Genomic DNA, 23,095 nt, shown 5'->3' with positions numbered 1-23,095 from the left:
ATTCGAACGTGCATGTCATCAGACATTGAGCTGATTCAAACATGCATTAGATTTGGCGAGTCATATGCGTGACTTTTCAAGCGAGATAGTTTCCCTCTAGTGTTGTGCCCACACATGCGAGGTGTCACCGTCGCCCTCTCTACCTAGTACTTAGCCATCCCTCTTAATTCAATCTCTAAGTGATGGGACCCCCTCCTTCTCAGGCTACTTGGTTATCCCCTTCATGATGCGTTGGAGGGAGCCGACATTGGCTTGGGGTGTCATGGACTTCGATTAAGACTATAAAGTCATCTCGCAAAATCTAGCTCTATCGGTCCTAATCTCATTGGCCATCTGCTTGTAGACCTCTATCTTATTCTGGAGCTTCATGATCAAACTGTTGGGAAATCTTGGGGCGACATCACATGCGCAGTAGAAGAACAAGAAAACAAAATCCCTAATTTTTGAAAAAGATGTTCGTTATCGTGTGAAGATTGGTGCGCAAAAATCCATAAAATAAACTACGTATATAATAGATTATGTTACTTAGGGAGATCGTATATCCTTATTTCCTTACAGATCTCTAGGAGAGGGTGAATGAGGTCAAGCATCCTCCTCTCTAGCGATGATCCACACAGTAGGGTTGTGACGATGCTCCTTAAAGCTCTAAGCCTGCTCTAAGGTGGAGAGGGGGAGGAGAATAGGAGAGGCAAGCAAAGACTCTAGCCTATGAATGACTGAATCTCTCCTATTTATAGAGGTCCCTTGTTAAACCTTAATGGATCCTCCCATAGTGGGTATTGGATCTATATCCAATTACCCAAGCCTTTTAGAGTGGATCTCTATCCAATAATCTCTCGTTGGCTCTTATTGGATCTCGTCCATGGGATCTAATAATTCAGGTGCTTATTGGATATCCAATAAGATAGGGGCTCTGACGGATATCTCATATCCGAACATCTACTCATTGTAATGCCTACCATGTGTGTGTGACCCTCTAGGCCCAATATCGAGCTGGTTGTGAGTCATACCTGTCAGAACTCCTTCTAACTTAGTGAACTATTATCTCTATAATAATTCACTCGACTCATTGACTACGGACGTACTAGGCCACTACGCCGTAGTCCCCAAACGATACAGGGGAATTTAATCCATTGGACATGTCTGTTCTCAATTATCATATACCTATAGTCCCTTATCCATCTAATATCCCAGAGACCGTATATAGGCCATGGTGCTGTCAGACCCATACGGTTTCTTCTTGAGTCTCGCTCTAATCGGATTCTCCTAGAGAACTCTTTCTCTCTCAATCCGAATGACCCTGGCTAGGGATTTGTCTGAGCAATAACATATGAGATATTCCTCTCATGATATCGAGAGTAGATGATCTGCTATTGATACTTAATAGCCCTCGTAAGGTCGGCTGTCACTTCCATTGACTGGCTGTACTAGATCTGGGACATCCAAACATATAAATCTGGTATCAAAGAGTGAAGCATTCATATAGGACATCCTTAATGTCTCAAGTCTAAGGACCAGATACACCACTAGGATTACGGAATCGCTATCTTACAATAAGGCTTCATCAACCATCAAGCATTCCATAAGCGGATCGATCAGTGAACTCATTCTCCAACGAGTACCTATACTGTATCCCTAGTGTCCCCACACGAACAGTTATGAGACCAGCTACATTCATCATATGGATGGGTATACAGCACACCAGTCTATCCGGTTATCATGATGTCCCTCTCGAGTAACCTATGACCGGGATTATTTAGGATCTGTGTTTAAAGGTGAATTGATCTCATTATCGTGATCTCATCACGATCCGATTCCCATTGCACAGATCCAAGGACATCACAATATATACATGCATATATGTAATAGTTAATATAAAGTGATAAATACTAAAATATAATAAGCAAAAAGATTTCGTGTCAAGTCACATGTACCCTCATTCATTCACATGATTGATTTGCTGGACACCTTAGCACGAACTCTATCCCATTTTTATCGAATGCTCTAGCTCCTCCACCAAAATCTAGAATCATGCCCCCTTCTCATTATAGAACTCTTACTTGGGCACCTTATTTTTGAGTTCATCCTTTTTTTTCTGACATGGCAGTCGAGGAAATCTAGGCATAATCTATCAACACTACCATGAGATGTTGATTCTACGTAAAGAGAAACAAGTTAGGGAGAAGAAATGTCAAGCATAAAAGGATTGTCGAGCTTTACCATGACAACGTAATTGTGTGAGTCTACCATAAGGTCCTCGGTAGGCCTCATATACAAACCCTTCACTAGCCTTGAGTGCGAGATGCTTCGATTCCACCGAGCGGCTTGACTGGTCCTTGTGATCTCCTAGGAGGGGGGTGATCACATCTTCTTCCCCCTCGGGCCACTATCGCCGACTCGCAATGGTATGAGTACTTTCGGATAGGGCAAACTACGAATATGTTAAGGGATGCAAGGCCACCTAGGTGGGCTAAGGAAGCTGAGGCTTGGATCCCTTTGGAGGTGGGGACTATTGTTCCTGCGCCCAATGCTCATCCCACCAACTCACAAGAATAGGAGGATTCGGTGGTCTGGATGACTCCCCCCTGACGATGGCAGGAGGGGAGGGCAACAGTGACACCTTGCACGTGCAAGCGTGACACGAAAGAGAAATTATCTTGCACAAAGAGCTATAATTGAGAATGGCCAAATTTGATGTGTGGTCGAATTTGTTCGAAGAACATTTTGGTAACATGTGCGACCAAATCGATCTAAAGCACATATCAATGACACGATAGCCAAATAGGTCCAAACGTAACTCAACAACACATGTTCAAATTCACCCAAAGCCTATTTTGATGACACATGATTAAATTGGCCCAAATTGCATATTGATGACATGCGTGACCGAGTCGACCCAAAATATATCTCAATGATAAACACTATCGAATCTGCTTGAAGTGTATCTCAATGACACTTCGACCAAACTAACCCAAAGTGCTAGGTCCAACCTAATCAACCTAAAGTGAAATGCAACGACAAATATGACCTGAACAACCGAATGTATAATAACTCATAATTTGCTTAAGTATTAGCAAGTTAATATGGATCAATTTCTGACTAGATTTCATTATGCTTAACGAACTAAAAAATAAACATGTGGCTGACACCTCATTGTCGATCGACACCTCATGATATATGATAGACACCTTAGTGCTATAAGATAGACACCTCAGTATCATATTGTCGACACCCTAGTATCACTTGGCTGACACCTTAGCATAAGATTTGTTAGAGTTAGTTCCAGAAAATTTACCACAAGATAATTTTGACAACCCAACAAAACAATAAAACGAAAAGAAAAAAACGAGACAAGAACACAAGAACACCAGATATATGTGGTTCGGTCAATTGACTTTGACCTACATCCACGGACGAAAGATGAGTAAATTACTACTGCAAAAGAGGGACAATTACAAATGCCTTAGGAAGATGTTCCTAGGCCATAAAACACTCGAAAATACTAAACAAGAAAAAACCAAACTATAAGTCCAAACTATTTAACTGAGTATGGACTTAAACCAAAGCAAACATTTAGGTTTTTCTTGTGGTGCCTCTTGTGATATCACTTGTAGTGCATCTGACTTCAAAGCCCAGACCCTTATTTATAGTTTCAAGATGAGACAACAAGTCTGATTTTCCCGATGTGGGACTATGGGACTTGCCAAACTAACAAATCTTCACCTTGGCATGTTCCAACAAAACTTGCTCCACCTTCTTTATAAAAGCCCCAACGGGCAATCACCAATAATGAACACTAACCAAGTATAAGCACTGCTTGAACTTGTGAATTGGAAGAGGCTTCGTAAGCATATCAGCTGAATCGTCCTTCGTATGAATTTTCTGAACAAGGACCTTCCCCTCAGCAATGGTATCACATTTGCATCTAATAATTTTCTTACCAGAAGGCGGCTTCACAAGATCCCAAGTTCTATTCCGATGGAGAGACTCAATTTCTTCATTCATCGCAATCAATCACTTAGCGAAATTATCATAAGAAACTGCATCTGAGTAGGAAGTAGGCTCACCAACTTCACTTGTCTCTTCTGCAACAGACAAAGCATATGCAACCAAATTTGCATATCTTTGTGGTGGTCGAATATCTCTCTGTGGTCTATCCTTGGCTATGGAATATTGCTCTTCCTCTGGATCATCTGTATCAGTAGATTCGGGACCACCTACTGGCATTCTTTGAGTAGAAGAATTAGACTGAAAAGAATTAGAACTACCAATCTCAAGCTCCACCTGCTTCTGCGCACTATCATTTGTACAACTAGTAGAATCCTCTTTGGAAGATAATATAAACAATTCATCAAAAGTAACATCTCTACTGATTATAAATTTTGGGGATTTGGGATCAGAACACCATAATCTGTATCCTTTCACCTTAGAAGCATACCCAAGGAAAATACACTTTTTAGCTCGAGGCTCTAATTTTCCTTCATTTACATGCATGTATGCTGGACACCCAAAAATTTTTAAATCAGAGTAATCAGCAGGAGTACCTGACCAAACTTCCTCCGGAGTTTTAAAGTTAAGTGCTGCAGAAGGAGCGCGGTTGACAACGTAATAGGCCATATTAATCGCCTCTGCCCAAAAGTCCTTTGTCAACCCTGCATTTGAGATCATACACCTCGCTCTCTCCAAGAGTATTCTGTCCATATGTTCGGCCACACCATTTTGCTGAGGCGTCATCCTAATAGTGCGATGCCGAACGATTCTTTCATTTTTGCAGAATTCTTCAAAATCCCCTTCACAAAATTTTATGCCATTATCTGTTCGAAGCCGCTTAATCTATTTACCTGTTTACTTCTCAATCAAAGCCTTCCATTGTTTAAATATTAGAAAAACATCATTTTTATGCTTTAGAAAATAAACCCAAACTTTCCTGGAATAATCATCAATGAAAGTCAACATATACCTAACACCACCCTTAGACTGAACATGAGATGGACCCCAAAGGTCTGAATGAATATAGTCAAGAGTACCTTTTGTTTTGTGAACTACCGAAAAAGTGAAGCTGACTCTTTTCTGCTTTCCAAAAATGCAGTGTTCACAAAAGTCCAGTGGCCCAGTACTCTGTCCGCAAAGTAGACCCCTTTTGCTCAATATGCTCAAACTTTTTTCGCTCATATGACCCAAACGCATATGCCATAATTTGGTGATGTCACAATTAGACAATGATGATGACGAAACTGCAACCGAACCTATGACAGTAGTTCCCTGCAGAATATATAAGCTACCAGACCTACAAGCTTTCATAACAATAAGGGCACTTCTAGAAACTTTCATAACTCCACATTCAGCTGTGTATTTACACCCAAGGGCCTCTAGGGTGCCTAAAGAGATAATATTCTTTTTTAAATCAGGAACATGTCTAACATTAGTGAGCGTCCTCACAATACCATCATGCATTTTAATTCGGATTGTGCCTCTACTAACAACATCACATGCGGCATTATTGCCCATCAAAACAATTCCACCATCACAAGATTCATATGTGGAAAATAAATCCCTATTGGGACACATGTGATAAGAACAACCTAAATCTAAAATCCATTCATTTTTAGACCTCGTCCTGTCATCAATAGCAGAAAAAATATTTCCAACAATCTCATCAGTTGCTACACTAACTTCAGCGGATTCAGTAGTTTTTTCAACAAATTTTTCCTTTTGCTTTAATTTATTTTTCAATTTAAAGCAATCAGATTTAATGTGCCCCATTTTATGACAATATCTGCATTCCAAATTTCTATGTCTGGATTTAGATCTAGATTTAGATCTACTACTGTCAAATTCTCTTTTATCCATTCTCCCCCTAACAACCAGACCCTCAGCCTGATTCTCTCTACTTTCCCCAGTGATATTCTTGTCTATCTGCTCCTTAGATTTCAATGCAAATTTAATTTCTTGATACAAAACTGTTTCTTTTTCATAAATCAAAGTATCACGGAAATGCTTAAAAGATTGGGGAAGAGAACATAAGAGTAACAAAGCCTTATCCTCATCATCAATTTTTGCATCTATATTCTCCAAATCCATAACCAAAGAATCAAACTTATCAAGATGTGAGAGTATAGATGTACCTTCAGTCATCCGAAGCATATATAGACTCTGCTTCAAGTAGAGATGATTTTCCACTGTCATCTTCATGTACAATGCTTTAAGCTTGTCCCACATGCTCTTAGCCGTAGTCTCCGTAGCTACCTCCCGTAAAACCTCGTTAGAGAGATTTAGAATGATGCTTGATCGAGCCTTCTTATCCATACCATGCTCTCGGCTCCCTATAGTACCAAATCAACTCCGTCTTGAGCCAGAATGACCTCCATCTTAAGTTGCCACAAACCGTGGTTCGGTCAATTGACTTTGACCTACATCCACGGACGAAAGAGGAGCAAATTACTACTACAAAAGAGGGATAATTACAAATGCCTTAGGAAGATGTTCCTAGGCCATAAAACACCCAAAAATACTAAATAAGAAAAAATCAAACTATAAGTCCAAACTATTTAACTGAGTATGGACTTAAACCAAAGCAAACACTTAGGTTTTTCTTGTGGTGCATCTTGTGATGTCACTTGTGATGCATCTGACTTCAAAGCCCAGGCCCTTATTTATAGTTCTAAGATGAGACAACAAGTCTGATTTTCCTGATGTGGGACTATGGGACTTACCAAACTAACAAGGTTAAATATGTCAAATGTTATCATATCCCGGATTCGATGCATCATGTTCATGATTAAGTCTAAAAGAGAAGCACAACCTTCTCCGTAACTAACATCTATCATGGGAGTAATGGTATTTGGAGTTTACTATAAAAAGATTTCTTAAGTGCATTTCTTTCTAGAAAATATAAACTTAATTCTTCGAATTTATACTTAGGCATGGAGAGTTATTGTTAAGAAACGTCCCAAGTTAGACAAAAATGATGTCGACTGAAATCGACTCAGGATCGATTTCAGTCGATTAGCTTTAAATCAATGTCTAACTAAAACAATCAAAAACTGACTTATACAATAAATCAATTCTTAATTCTTAATAGATTAATGATATAAAATCTTCTCAAATACTGAGATGATATATTCTTCATGAGATGTGCCATTTCAAAATCGAGTTTATCCAAATCTTGTATCAATTCTTATCGTACTCTCTATAAAGATGTTTCCTTCAAATCGACTATCAGATTTTTTTTTTTAATTTGAGTTAATTGTTACAATTGTTTTTGTTGTTGGTTTAGAATAAGATAGAAAGGTTTAGGATGCAAAGACATGATGAGGAGGCAGAAGCATCACGGAGAAGGGAGAAGAAAAATTAAGTAGGGTTTATGGGTCAGGTGATAAGGTATTGGTGCTGTTTGACACATTATTATTATTATTATTATTATTATTATTATTATTATTATTATTATTATTATTATTATTATTATTATTATTATTATTATTATTATTATTATTATTATTATTATTATTATTATTATTATTATTATTATTATTATTATTATTATTATTATTATTATTATTATTATTATTATTATTATTATTATTATTATTATTATTATTATTATTATTATTATTATTATTATTATTATTATTATTATTATTATTATTATTATTATTATTATTATTATTATTATTATTATTATTATTATTATTATTATTATTATTATTATTATTATTATTATTATTATTATTATTATTATTATTATTATTATTATTATTATTATTATTATTATTATTATTATTATTATTATTATTATTATTATTATTATTATTATTATTATTATTATTATTATTATTATTATTATTATTATTATTATTATTATTATTATTGTTATTATTGTTATTATTATTATTATTATTATTATTATTAAATAAAAAAATTATTTTAACTTATTTGAGGCCAAGACAGTATTCTCCATTTTCGAGATTTTGGATGGTTATTTATGTAAAATCAAGATTTCTATAGATATATCCATTATTGCTATTACTATTGTTCTAACTATTATGCTTTCTAAGGGATGTGTTTAAATTTATTGTCTAATTATTATAAATTTACATATATATATATCCATAAAGATCCTCTTGCTACAGAAGTATTAAGAGTTCGAATTATACATCTTGATACTAACATTTCTCTTTGATGCTGCAGTTGAGACAATAAAACATTAAATATTGAAGAAATTTTATTAATTTATTGGGGGATGAATCCGTCGTCTGATTCACACGAAAAATGAAAATGAACTTAGCTAAAACAGTACAGAAGAAATTCCTTTTATTGTCACTTGGGCTTCTAAGGCAAGGGGTAATAATATCAATCTACTTGCTCAATTAGCGCTAAATATTGAGTTAAGTTTGGATCTATCGAATGGCTGATTGATGAAGATTAGAAGTACGAAACGATGGTGTCATTACATAAGTAATGACCAGGCTGAACTTGATCTGTTAATCCTATAAAACGAAGGAATCTATACGTAAATCCCACCATCTTTTCATTTTCTTTTTTACGACGATTCTAATACCATGAACAAGAACAAATTGATCTGCAGCAGGAACTGCATATCACCCCTCTGATGCTTTAGCACAATATAAAGTTAGCAATGGATTATAATTGTTATCAGCTGATGTCAAACCGCCATAGGAGAGTTGATATTGCTTTGGTTGCTGTGGACTCTCGATGTGGTGTCAAACCCGGTATGCTTTCCCCTTGCAAGAAGACTCATGTCAGGAGGGGTTTTCGATGTGATTCTTTCGATGTTAAAATTAGCATTCGAAGATAAAAAGGGGAGGAGTAGAGAGAGTTCAACCCCATAGAGTTTTGCTCTCTTCTGATTCGATTTTAATTAGTGCGATAAGGTCGGGCTCTATCAAAGGGAACCTTGGTAAGCAACTAAACTACCTCAAGTTTGACAGTTTATTGGTGTGACGGATCGTAATAGCTTCTTGGTGAGTACCTCAAGAGTTCACTGGTGTGGTAGATGATAATAGCTTCTTGGTGACCGATGAGAATAACTTCTTGTTGAGTACCTCAAGAGTTTATTGGTGTGACGGATGATAATAGCTTGTTGGTGAGATAGACCAATGTTATGTAATAATTATGGGATTCAATCGTATTGCTTTCTAACTAATTGATTCTGTCTTAATTATGAATTTTATAAATATATGATAAGCCGATTCAAAACAGGTCATTCAATGATGATATTATAGTCTAATGGGATCTTGATCATAATGAATCTTATCATCATTATTATTTGACCTAGGGGCTAAACCGAATGTGACAAACGGATTGATAATCCAGAGAGGTGAGATTGAGTCACCGGTAAATCCCATCAATAACGAGGACATTAGGGTAAGATAGTAGTTAATCTTATTTTTAAAAAATATTAAAATAAAGCATATTGGTAGAACTATTTATGTCGCTCAATATTCTTTTCTCAAAAACTATTAACATCCTCAAGGAGGCGATGATGTCATCATGATTGAGGTCAATGTGATCTATCTTCTCTTCATTGAAAGTAATTTTCGGATCCCTCTCAAGTAGCTGATATTTTTTGACACGAAGGCTTTGATGACAACTGATGGGTCTGTATTAGTGATTTTCTGAGCTTTGTTTTTGAATCTAGAAATGAAATCAATAAGAGCTGCAGTCATGCATTTGGACCAACAATTACTAATGAAATATTTCTTGAAATCCTTTGCTAAGGAGTATCATCTACATGAAGAGTGGTAGACAAACAACAACACATCAAAGCCTCCTTTCTTTGGTAGAGGGTCATCTGGGCACAAAAAGTCACCGGGCACTCGAATGGATCAATGCTTATGTCCAATATTTCCAAAGTCCAAAAAGAAATTCCAACGGAATTAATTCATTTTGAATCTTTTGGATGAAGGATGTTCTCACAAGGCATCGATGGGTCATCGTTCTTTTGGAGATGGGATTCTCGATGCATGTTCTTCTGTCATCCATTTTCTTGGATTTGCATTTGCAAGGTAGGGTTCATGAGATTTATAGATCGGGTCTTCAACTTATGCAAAATATATTGTGAATAGCTTAAACCTTTGACTTTAGCCATAGGAAATTATGAAGCACAATCATTAGCCCTAAGAATCATTAATCTAAAATATTTGGACACATAGATTAGGTCGATCACAACATATTAGAAGGAGCCGTGATTGAAGCTACTATTAAGTGTGAGTAGTTAGGAACATCAATATCAATGTTAGGATGGATGGTATCTTCAATGTTCAATTTAGTATTTCGATATGGATAACAATATAATATAGAGTTTAATATTAAAAATCATACATATATTTTTCTTTTATAATCGATATCTTTATAATCATTAACGATTAAGGAAATATTTTTTAAATAAAAAATATTTAAAGAATAAATTATATCTCGATCACACCTAACGTGAAATATTTATCTGTTGGGTTCTTATTTTTTTTAATAATATAATTTCTAAATAAAAATGAATATTCTTCATATATATATATATATATATATATATATATATATATATATATATATATATATATATACTTTCAAAAAAGACATATTTGTGCATAAACGATACTATTTCGATTGAAAGGAATATAAATGTGCATAACAGCTCCGTTATATCAGCCTTTATTCTTTTTAGAATTTGTCATTGTTCATGACCGAAACCACATTTTGTCCGTTGGACCAATTCCTTGCTTCCTCGCGAAGGTAACCGGAAGGATGCCTTTAAAGATTGCCGCCGAGCGCCGCATCAGCGGTGGATCAAGTACTGCCCGCACACCTGGGCAAGCTGGCGAGTTCAAAGAACAGACGTGCCCATCATCGAACCGCGTTGCCGATCTCCTCCTCTTTCCAAATCAGTATAGTCTTTCCACACTCGGTTCTCCGATACGAATGAGTGTACCCCATATGCTATTGCTGAGGCCACAGGGACCACCTTGGGGAACCTCCAGTTGGGTGCGTCCGAAATGGTGTCGAAAGTACTCGTGGTTGCATTTCCTCGTTAAAAAGGAGACCCACGATTCATTTATTTCCTGCGGGCTCCCATCCGGACGAGGCGGAGAAAACAAAGTGGGCTTCTTTCTCCTCCGCGCAAGATTTGCTTTTACTAGTCCAGGGTTTCGCGTCGATCTCTAATCGATCCGATCGTTCGTTGATCCGGATGGCGTTGGAGTGGGTGGTGCTGGGCTACACGGCCGGGGCTGAGGCGATCATGCTGCTCTTCCTCACCCTCCCGGGCCTCGGCGGCCTCCGGCGGGGCCTCCTCACCGTCGTACGGGGCGCCCTGAAGCCGCTCCTTTCCGTGGTGCCCTTCTGCCTCTTCCTCCTCGCCGACATCTACTGGAAGTATGAGATGCGGCCGACTTGCGAGCAGGAACACGCCTGCACCCCCTCCGAGCACCTCCGGTACGAGAAGTCGATCATGAAGAGCCAGCGCAACGCCATCCTCATTGCCTCTGCCCTCCTCCTCTACTGGCTCCTCTTCTCCGTCACCAGCCTCCTCGGCCGCATTGACCAGCAAAACCAGCGCATCGAAAATCTCAAACGCTCTGAATAATCCCGTGATCGCTATATGCCAAACAGGAGAGTAGATTAGTCTTCGGATCGCCTTCAGTCTCGTCTTCTCGCCCTTTTTCTCTATCATCCGATTGTCAAAAAAAGATGTACTTGTGATTCGTACGCTCTGTTGTTGATCTGTGTGTCCAATCCAAGCGTTTTCGTCTCTATTGCATTTCAATTTACGTGCTACGTTGTCTGTTTGATGCTATTAAATACTGTCTTCTGGAAGAACTTTTACGTTTCTTCTTATTAAACTTGCGATCTACCTCCTCCATCAATTAATTCAGTTACATAGTGACGGCTGTATAATTAATACCTCTCTGTTTTTTTATGATGTAAATGTTATAAATCATTGAGTTCCGTCATTGAGAACTGTAGAAATCAGAGTCGTAGCCTCATTCTCCTTAATAAATGTAAGAAGGGCACACTCATTGAGACCTGTAGGAAAAAGATTTTGAAGAGAAATTTATAAGTTAAACAGGTGTTATATAGAGTAAAACAAACACCAAGTTCTGATACCTCGTTCCATCTTTCAACTTCGACACAGATGAGGTCGGGTTCGTGTCTCTGACAGCGGGCTATGAGGTCTAAGGCCACCTGCAAAACCCAGCATTCGATCTGCTCCTAGGCGCCAGAGGTCACCGAGCACAGGCCGGTTTCCCAGAAGGGCGACGTATACAGCTTTGGCGTTCTCCTACCGGAGCTGCTTACCGGCAAATCTCCCTGAAGCGGAGGCGCTCAAGGAGGACGACATGGACTTGCCGAAGTGGGTCGAATCTGTTGTCAGAGAGGACTCGTCTGGTGAGGTGTATGATCCAGAATTGTTAATTAGAATGTTGAAGTGGAAATGTGACAGCTATTGCAACTTGGCATCGATTCTGTTGCCAAAGATCCAATAAAGATAACATTTCTCATTAATTTTATATTAAAAATTAATAAAATTAAGATTGATTTATAAGATATCAATTGTTTTCATTCCGAAACGGTTCTCTATATTATCTTAATTAATCAATTCAAAATTTTTAATTAAGAATATCAAAATTTAGAAATAATAATGATAATTGATATTGTTTCATTTGATTCAATCAAACTAAATAACTCAACATTAATTTAATTAAGACTCAACTCAATCTGATTTGAATCAAGCGAGCCAAGGGTCCGAACCCAATATCTTGATCCATATATTAATAGATTGGGGGAGTACTCTATCTCCATATCACTTAACCTTGTTTCATTATCATTTATATTTTCATTTTTAACTCGACAGATCCTCATGCGTATTTATACGTCAGTTATCTCATCAAATCGGTGACAATTAGTATTAAAACATAATGTTGATTTTGATTTAGACTATGTTGAAGATTGATGAGTGTATCATTGTCAACTTCAACTTAAACATTTTGAATCGACTCAATAAAATTGGTATCTTGTATATATCTTATAGCTCAAAATCAATGATATTGATGTGATGAAGATTTCTTGCTTTCATTGCTTCAATTATTGCTCTGATTATTCTTGGATGCATAATAAATTTTACTTAGATTGCTACGCGTATATAAGTGACATTTGATCAATTGAAGGGTTGTGCTGCATGATCAGCGGAGTTTACAAACTACCAAAATATCTCAAGTACAAATTGATAAGAGGGAACTATCCAGGTGAGTGAGCTACACACCTATCCAGTAGTTGCATAGTGTAGCTCATTGTTTCCGCCAGCGTCCTATCCATAAAGCCCGGAGGCATAAGGGACCCCCGTGGTTCGAATCCACGAGTCACCGGACAAAAATTTTCCGGCGGTGAAAGGTTCGGCTTCCTGATCAGTTGTTAGGACATGGTAGCCTGGCCAATTTACTCGTTTGCTGGTATCAGCACGGTCGCCCTTGCTCTGGAACTCCGCATAGTACAAATTGCTCACGCTCATGTTCTTGTTCCACGCGAGCCACCCAGCAGGATCAACTAGGTCATCCAACCTTGACAGCAAGTAAACCGTTCGAGAGTACTGCTGCCATGGCCGGCCGAGAAAGGTCTGGAATGACCCCTGCACCGGCTTCAGGTCTGGCGCGGCCATGACAAAAGCGGCATGCATCACGATGCCAGTGTTCTCATGGAAGTCGTCTCGGCCCTGGGCCGTCACCGTGTTCTTCTGCCTGTCCATCGGCTTCCTCACATAAATCTTGGGGTTTTGGAACACCACGGCGGCGTCACCGAAGATGAAGTCCACCGTACCGTAGATGTCACAATTACGGTAGAACTGCCGGTTTGTGTGGACGTAGAGAGTGTCTTGGTATCCCTTGAAGCTGCAGCGGTAGAACACGGATCTGTCCGCAGACGAACGAAGTGCGACGGCTTGATGCTTCTCAGGTCCAGCCGTGTTCTCGAAGCCCATGTCTTGCCCAATGAAACCTTCGCCGTCGACACCTGCAGCAATTTTACGTGCATTTGTCGATGGTGACAGTTCTAAGAGCGAGCATTTTGACTTTCAATTTGACTATGACATTAGATCTATGTAGGAAGGTGGCCTCTGATTCTAATGTAATCTATGTTTAAGAAATTAGTCGAAAAGAATTGCAACCATTTAATGGAAACACATTGAATAATGCGAGGTAAGTTTACTACAATTATACAGAGTGAGCGTTATATCATGTATGATTTTTTTTTTCATTTATTTTATGAAAGAGGTAGGACAGCAAATGAGAAATATTTGAGGTGTTTCTGTATACATGAGTAACGCTTTTCATTATTCTGCAAAATATTACATGGGAAGTTCTAATCATCCACCCAAGTTCAATTATAAACCTCGTTAAGATCTTTATGAGAGAGAAAGAACTTACGAAAGGTAGCAGTATTGAACGTTGAGGTGCCATCTACGACGTTCTTACTACCGGTTACTATGGTGTCATCTTTCCCGTCTCCAACCATCATTAAGTTCACCATGTTCAGGGCGATATCGACGGTCTCACTGTAGACACCAGCCTTGACGTAGATCACAAATCTTGACGTGGTTTGCCGTAGGTTTACCGACGCCGCGACTGCTTCTGAGATGGTCTTGTAGTTCCCGGAGCCATCTTTAGCCACCACAAGATCGGGTTTTATGGTTACGCCCGTCTGGATAAGTTTGCGATCAGCTGCCTTTACCCACCGTGGAAACCCGTCGGATAGCAACCGGCGGTTCTTAGGAGGCGGGTTGTCCCTCGGCGTTGCTATGTTAACGGCGAGCATGTTGGAAAGTGATTCCGATAGGTGGTTGGTGACGAAGGACGAGGATGCTAAGGGGAAGGTGGAACCGAGCTCCACAAAGCCATCCCTGCACGTCCGTTCATTAGCCTTTGCGGCGCTTAGCCACGTCTGAGAGTCTTCGATGGACGAAGAAGAACGCATGGAGTGTTGAAGACGGATGATGGTGTCGTTATACAGCTTCAAGCAATCAGCCAATGCTGCCTTCGCCGGCTTGTCTAACAGAGTCATGTCCATGGATGATATTTGACGGAGGGCAAGGACGGTGCGGGCCGTGGTGGCCCGGAGGAGAACGTCGCGGAAGTCCGATTGGGAGATGGACTCAGCAATCTCATTTTCGAGCATCGAACTGCACACTTGAGGGTGAGGCGTTTGGTTACACCATGAGATTGGATCATTGGCGGCCACCTTGAGCACTAATAAGAAGTTGAAGTAGAGGATGACTAAATTTGCTAACAGCGTGGCCATGATGTGAAGTTCCGAAACAGAGGGAAAAGAAGGGTTTGAACGATTTGGCCGATTGCTACACTTTATATAGACTTGATGAAATGTTCTCTTCTCACGTCTTTTCTTTTCTAAATAGTAAGCATGAATTGTTAGGAACGATTTGATTTCTAATCTGAAGTACCATACGAAATCAACTTTAATTCTAAATTTATATCATTTTTTTACATTCCGAACAAATTAATTTGTTTACCGAGAAAATAAGCAAGATATTTGTATATAATTTGATAATTATTCTACATATTTATTACAATAAATAATCAGCTGTTTAGCACTATTGCCATTTCAAACGTTGCTTCAAGGTTTCAACTATTTTACTATTTTAAAATTAGGGCGATTTCCTATTAAAAAAGTCTCCCTTTTTTTAAAATGCTCCCTGTTTTTATTTATTTTCTAAATAATGTCTCTAGTTTTTAATTTCATAAATACCCTTACCTTTCCCTACCTTTGCCACTGTCATCGAATCACAAATGAGGAGGAGAGGAGGAGGAAGCGAAAAGGCAATAGCTTATGCTATTCGTGTCTCTTTCTCATCCTTTCTAAGTTTTATAGATGCTTGGACTGTTAAATCATGTTGCTCTTATAATTAGATAAGATATATAATATAATTAATTAGATTTTGATGACAAATATTAGTTAATAAAAAAAATTCATATTATAGTAAGATTTCTTAGGGGATACCATTGGTAGAAGGAACTCTCCCAATAATTTATTTTAGACCATCTACTCTCGCTTATATAAATAGACAGAACCTCTAAAGACTAAAGAACGATCTCATAAAGGACGTAGTTGAGAGATTATAGTTTTCATCTCAACCTCCCCGAACCATCAATATAAATAGTCATATGAAATGATAGAAAGAGAGGAGGAGAGTCTAGTTTTCCTTGCAGATTGACAGTGATTTTGGATCTAAAGATAGTGCCCTTACAGATCACATAGAGATCCTTTTTTCAGATGGCATCAAAAGGTACATATCGTAAAATCGATCGAATATTATTTGATTTCAATCCTAGCATAAAAGATTGTTTTTGCAGTACATAGAGAATCTTGAAATCAAATATTTTAGATTTATTATTTTCTGATTTACAATATTTGAATGATCCATATTTTGTTGATCTAAATTCTTACCTCTTCTATTTTATCGCTCGCTAACGGCGCGGTGTTAGATTCCTTATAACGCGATCTTCAATAATCATGAAGCAACGATGATCGTTGTGCAACACTATTACCAACCTCACTATATATGTACAACATATTTGTTGGCGATAATGACTACACCGGGCAACGTGTACTTCATAGCAACATCAATAGTTGTGAGCAACCATGCATTGCAACAGTTGTGGTCCAACCATGCCCAATCGAAAACTGCATCTAAGCAGCACCCAAGCGACGACCGCACGAGGGTAGAAGCCACGCATGGGCACAAGTTGTGCCCAGGCGACAACTACGCATGGGTAGAACCCGTGTCCAAACGACGACCACATGCGAGCATAAGCCGCGCACTAGGAAGGTAAGAAATATGTTTGTCCTTAAACAAGCTTCTAGACAATGATATATAAAGTTTCATGATATTATTATTTCTTTTAGATTTAAAGAAAATACTATTTATCAATGCATATATCTAAAGGTAAGTGGGAGCAAGTTTATTATACTAGTCTTGTATGTGGATGATATTTTACTTGCTAGTAGTGATCTTAGTTTATTGGACGAAACTAAGATATTTCTCAACAAAAACTTTAAGATGGTTAATATGAATAAGACAGCCTATGTTATTGACATTGTAATATTCAGGAATAGATCTCAAAAGTTATTAAGATTGTCTTAGAAAAGATATATTAATAGATTTAATATACAGTTTTGCTTAGCCAATAATACACCTATTACTAAAGATGAAAAATTCAACCCAGTGCCAAAAAAATGACTTAGAAAGGAATTAAATGAAGAATATTCCTGATGGGTGCATAGTTAGAAATATATTATATGCTCAAACTTGTATAAGATCAGTTTTAGAGTTGTAATACTAGATAGATACCAAAGCAACCTATAAATGAAACATTGAAAAGCTACAAAGAAAGTAATGAGATATTTATAAAGACAAAAGATTATATGCTTACATATAAGAGATCAGATCAGCTTGAAGTGATGAAATATTCAGATGTTAATTTTGTAAATTGAATGGATAGTAGGAAGTTCACTTTAGGATTTATATTCATGTTAGCTAGTGAAAAATTTCTTGGAAAAGTACAAAGCAATTGCTTATTGCATTATCAACAATGGAGGCTAAATTTATGACGAGGCCACAAATCAAGCTTTATGGTTGTGAAATTTCATCTCATAACTTGTGTGATTGACTCAATTGTCAGACCGTTAAAGATATTTTATGATAATACCACAACAGTTTTCTCCTCTAAGAATGGTAAGTACTCTAGTGGTTCCAAGCATATCAAAATAAAGAGAAAGAGTCTAAAAATAATGAGTGTCAATTGAGAACCTCAACACCACTGTAATGATTGTTTATCCATTTACTAAAGTTTTATAATATAAAATATTTAAATAATAAATTCTTAGAATAAGACTTGTAAGTGAGCCATAAAAGATATGGTGATGCATGTTTACGTAGATGCTATTATTGATATTTATTTTGTATAATTAAAATTATTTATTTTTGCTATCCTATTTATATTTATATTTATGTTTATGTATATTATAGGTAAATGTAATAACAAAACTATGTTGATAAGATAAATTATAGTGGATCATTATGGTCTATAACAAAAAAAATAACAATGTTGTGGTACATAGAAGAGAGTATGATATTGATGATATACAACTACTATGATTCGCATTGATAATTTAACTTAATATAATATTATTATATTTATTAGACTTATTGACTTAATTTTTAAAATTCATAGCCATATATAAAATGCTTTTTAAAATTTTTTTTAATCCAATTAGGTAAATTATTTTCAACCAAAATTTGATTTTAAATATCTTTTATATTTTATCAATTAATGGGCCAAGTGGAAGAATGTTAAATTATATGGCTCTTTATAATTAGATAAGATATATAATAGAACAAATTGAATTTTGATAACAGATATTGGCCAATAGAAAATAAGTCTATATTATATAATATGATTCCTTAGGGGATGTCTTTGATGAGAGAAACTCTTCTAATAATTTATCCTAGATCCTCTGTTCTCATATATAAATAGATAGGACCTCTAAGGGCTAAATAACTATCTTTAGATGACGTAGTTAAGATATTATAGGTTTTCTCTCAATCTCATTGAACCATCAATGTAAGTGATCATGTGAAAGGACAAAAAGAGAAAATGGATAAAAAGAGAAGAAGAGAATATAATTTTTTTTAGATAGTATCAAAATGTATGTATTATAAAACTGATGTAATATTATTTGATTTCAATTCTAGCATAAAAGATTATTTATGCATTACACACCTATAACATATAACATTTTTTCTTATCTCCTTAACAAAATTGAGACACAACTAAACTTGTGCTTCATTGAAAAGGCTTTAGATAGTTGAGTGGATAGTGTAGTTTTGTGCTTCGATGATTAAGACATTACCTTTTTGCATTTCTATGTATCTGATATGTGAATATTTCATGGAGCTACCAAACATAAGAGATTCAGTACGTACGATGGTGCATCCTAAAACTAGATCTTAGTTGACATTAAACATAGTTTTTCTTCCCTCAATACCTGACCAATTAATATATATTGCTTTCATTTGTATCAGCACAACTATACAGAATGAGATTTCCTTGTATAAAGTTATTAACAAAACGTCGCCTTTTCGTGGTGGTAATAGAAGTGGATAAAAACTTAGAATGATATGCAGGGATTTGACGGATGATTTATGCTTAGCAAAAGTATTGGGGTGTATTAGACCATCATCATGACAAATGGTATTACATCTGATCCGAGTAAGTATTGAAAATGATAAGAGACACCAACAGAAAAAAAAAAAAACAAAAAACTATTTGAGATAAGATTAGAGAGTGATAAATGATATTAGATTCTATCCGATGTGGTATTGGATATAACAAGATATTTGAACAGAAAATTACATGAGGAAATCTTATTTGAGACTAAAGGTTTGTAGATGAATGTACTGGATGACTGAAGGAGAGAATAGTGGCTCCTATTGCAGGCTTACTTGCCTCGAGGCATGCAAATGCTTGCAGTGCAGGTATTGGACAGGGTTAAATGATCCTTTAAAAAGAACCTCCCAGTCGTGCTTGCTGCATGCACATATGGCTTCCGTGAAGGAGGACGCAACACATTTGTCTTTGAATTCGGATTGTGAGCTACAAAATCAAAACCAAGTGGATATTTTAGCGAGTACTTATCCACAGATTTGCAGGAGCTGTAAGCAAAGGTATTTGTTTTGGAGGGCAGGAGCCATGCATGAGGTCTCATCACGCAGCACAGATAAGATGACCATCTTAAAGCTGAGTGGGGACAGTGACGATGTAAAAAGCTGATTACGACTCGTGCCAAACTTGGAATTCTCCAGGGAACCGACACGTAGGCGTTTCCTACCTCCTTCTCACTGAAGAGATTTGGTGTGCAGTAATTTTGGGTGAAGGGAAGGTTCTCTTACGATTTGGTCTCTTGCAGACCGAACTTGTGAGCTCAACATCTCAGTTTGACATGATTTCACCTGTGTGACTCCACGAATCAGGTTAGTGAAGCCCACATACGACGAGGAAGTTCACGGATTAATGGATCTATGCCAAGTTTGAAGAGATCCTCAAAGACAAAAACCAAAATAAGTTTCATTCAAGTTTCGAAACTTTTAGTATATGCGAAGCATGAAAATAGATTACCAAATGATTTAATATACACTTGATATAACATGTGATCTACATAAGCCATAAACTGTTTCAATCAATCAATCAATCAAGAGAGAACTCGAGCCAAAAGCGAACTGTTTACAGCTCGATGGACCACACGCCATATTTATCTCCAACGAACAGTGCACATTGTAGCTCTTCCATATGTGTCGAGAACACATACGGCTACTCATATAAGTGTTTGAGATGAGCGGTGGATGGTCACTGTCCGCGAGCAGCTTCGAGATGGTCGTCGTATTTGTGCTCTCTATGATAAGATGATGGCTACTGCTAAAAGATAGCCACAATTCCTTTCTGACCTCCAAATCCGTGGATAAGGGTCGCTACAGTGTCCGCTTGGTTTTGAATTCGATTACGGCCAACTCTGGGCTGAATTCAAATACAACGTGTTCGATTCATGCCGTGCAGTCCGAATCGAATTTATATTTCCCCTAAGATTAACTAACGCTGTCCATATGTGTTGTTCTACATGCGCATATACATGTCTCGAGGGCCCCAACGTTCTCGTAATGAAGCCTATATAAAGGACAGCCGTTCCCTCTTCTTGCAACCATCCAAGACATCCTTCTACAAACTTGTCGCTCCCAATGGCCATGCTTTCAGCACATTTATTCTCCCTGTTTCTCCTGTTGGTGGTCATGGGGGTTACCGGTAGTGGTGATCCGATACTATCATGTAGCCAAACACCTTACCCTCAGGTCTGCAGTTCATTGGTCAGCGGTGTCCCTCTCTTCGCGCAATCCGAAACCCAGTCAGGTTTTCGTGACCTACTCCTCCAGGCCACCTTGGACCGCACCCTGCTCGCCCACAAGCATGCATCAGCCATGAACCTCGCGCCGCTCGATGAGCCGGCCAAGGCCGCGTGGGCTGATTGCTTGGAGCTGTTTGAGGACACCATCGGCCATCTCAACCGCTCCCTGGGACACTCTTCGTCTGCCGAAGATGCTCAAACGTGGCTGAGTGCCGCGATGGCTAACCAACAGACGTGCAAAAATGGCTTCGGCGAGCTGGGAACTTCGTTCCCCTTCACATCCTCACTTTTCATGGCCAACAACATATCGGAGTCGCTTAGCAACTCGCTTGCCGTCAACAACGCGATGCCACGGGGCAAGGCACCGGGCAATCGCCGTTTGCTCTCCCAGGGGTTCCCAGGGTGGGTGAAAGCGGCGGATCGCAAGCTTCTTCAGTCGTCGAGCTCGACGATAAAAGCCAATCTGGTAGTGGCTAAAGATGGTTCCGGCGACTACAAGACCATCTCAGAAGCTGTCGCGGCTTCTGCAAAGCTAAGGAGTGGAACGTCAAGGTTCGTGATCCTTGTGAAATCTGGTATATACAACGAGAACGTAGTGATCACCAACTCCATGAAGAACATAATGATGATTGGAGACGGAATGGATGCCACCGTAGTCACAGGTAGCAAGAACGTTCAAGATGGCTCCACAACGTTCCGCTCTGCTACTTTCGGTAAGAGTCTCTCTATTCTCTCATAAATGTCTCCATCAAATTATTATATCGAAGTTAATACTTTCATCCATTACGCATCATGGTCGATATTGAAAGGCTTCAAATTGACGATTTGCTGTTTATAGAAGAAGATTGAATAATCTTCTACCGAAACTTCATGGTGTAACGCTCGTTCTCTACAAGTATGCCTCGATGACGCGTTTGTCTTACTGGTCGCAGCTGTCTCCGGTGGCGGTTTCATAGCACGGGACATGACCTTCCAGAACACGGCAGGACCCCAGAAACATCAGGCGGTCGCATTCCGTTCGGGGTCGGACCTCTCAGTGTTCTACCGCTGTAGCTTCAAAGGCTACCAAGACACTCTCTACGTGTACTCACAGCGACAATTCTACCGCAATTGTGACATATACGGCACCGTCGACTTCATCTTCGGCGACGCCGTCGTTGTATTCCAGAGCTGCAACATTTACGTGCGGAAGCCAATGAGCGGCCAGCAGAACACCGTCACTGCCCAAGGCCGAACCGACCCCAACGAGAACACCGGCATATCGATTCATAATTCTATAGTGACTGCGGCATCGGACCTCAGGCCAGTGCAGGGCTCGTTCAAGACATATCTCGGCAGGCCGTGGCAGAAGTACTCCAGGACAGTTATCATGAAGACATCGCTGGACAGCCTAATTAATCCGGCCGGGTGGCTGGAGTGGAGCGGGAGCTTTGGTTTGAGTACCTTGTATTATGCGGAGTACATGAACACGGGTGCAGGCGCTGACACCAGCAAGCGGGTGAATTGGCCAGGCTACCATGTCATAGCGAGTTCGTCAGAAGCCAGCAAATTCACCGTGGGAGGCTTCTTGTCCGGTGACTCGTGGATTCCGGCCACTGGGGTCCCTTTCAGTTTCGGCCTCTGATAGACACACCTTAAATTGTTCATTGAATGATTCGGCAAGTCAACATGTAAGAAGGTATACCTACCGATATGTAGTCGTCTGTTCCTGGACAGGCATATAGCTTACTTTTTCTTAAGTCTAATTGTACTAGTTTTGGTTTTCACTGTAATTCTTAATGTAACCTTATTTAATGGAAGTGATTGCTGGACTTAGATCTTTGAGCTACTATTCATCATTTAGTTCCCCATCATTATATGCAATTTGATCTGACAAATGCTGAAAATAAATCTACTGGGCCAATTGAATGGTTATGATGTGAAATAATGATCATGGATAGGCGGAGATCTTACCCAATTTGCTAGGCTTCCACAGATTGGCTAATAGAGCCAAATTGCGTTCATTATTTGTTTCTAAAATTCCGTCTACTGTTTTCTATTATCGATCAGAGGAGTCTTGCATTGCTTGACATATTTGTAGATAGAAATGGTACAAAGAGATTTAAGAGTTCCACAAGATTCA

The 23,095-nt window shown here is 38.4% G+C and overlaps 3 protein-coding genes across 3 annotated transcripts; 2 read left to right on the top strand and 1 right to left on the bottom strand.

The window, feature by feature from the left end:
• Positions 1 to 11,061: 11,061 nt before the first annotated feature.
• LOC135617100 (uncharacterized) lies at positions 11,062 to 11,852 on the top strand. Its single transcript, XM_065117014.1, has one exon. It carries the CDS (start codon positions 11,201 to 11,203, stop codon positions 11,594 to 11,596), a length of 396 nt encoding a protein of 131 aa, XP_064973086.1. The 5' UTR covers positions 11,062 to 11,200; the 3' UTR covers positions 11,597 to 11,852.
• Positions 11,853 to 13,318: 1,466 nt separating this feature from the next.
• LOC103991844 (pectinesterase-like) lies at positions 13,319 to 15,300 on the bottom strand. The gene is made up of 2 exons (XM_009411386.2): positions 14,430 to 15,300; positions 13,319 to 14,016 (listed from the first exon to the last, which is right to left on the bottom strand). The coding sequence occupies exons 1-2, from the start codon at positions 15,298 to 15,300 to the stop codon at positions 13,319 to 13,321; spliced, it is 1,569 nt and encodes a 522-aa protein (XP_009409661.2).
• Positions 15,301 to 20,782: 5,482 nt separating this feature from the next.
• On the top strand, positions 20,783 to 22,808 carry LOC103972728 (pectinesterase). The gene is made up of 2 exons (XM_009387070.3): positions 20,783 to 21,686; positions 21,906 to 22,808. Exons 1-2 carry the CDS (start codon positions 20,810 to 20,812, stop codon positions 22,595 to 22,597), a joined length of 1,569 nt encoding a protein of 522 aa, XP_009385345.2. The 5' UTR covers positions 20,783 to 20,809; the 3' UTR covers positions 22,598 to 22,808.
• The last annotated feature ends 287 nt before the right edge of the window (positions 22,809 to 23,095 follow it).

The sequence above is a fragment of the Musa acuminata genome, chromosome BXJ2-7, assembly GCF_036884655.1.
Source record: "Musa acuminata AAA Group cultivar baxijiao chromosome BXJ2-7, Cavendish_Baxijiao_AAA, whole genome shotgun sequence".
Taxonomy (NCBI): Eukaryota; Viridiplantae; Streptophyta; class Magnoliopsida; order Zingiberales; family Musaceae; genus Musa; species Musa acuminata.
The sequence above is the reverse complement of the archived record's forward strand: the minus strand, read 5'-3'. Positions and strand labels throughout refer to the sequence as shown.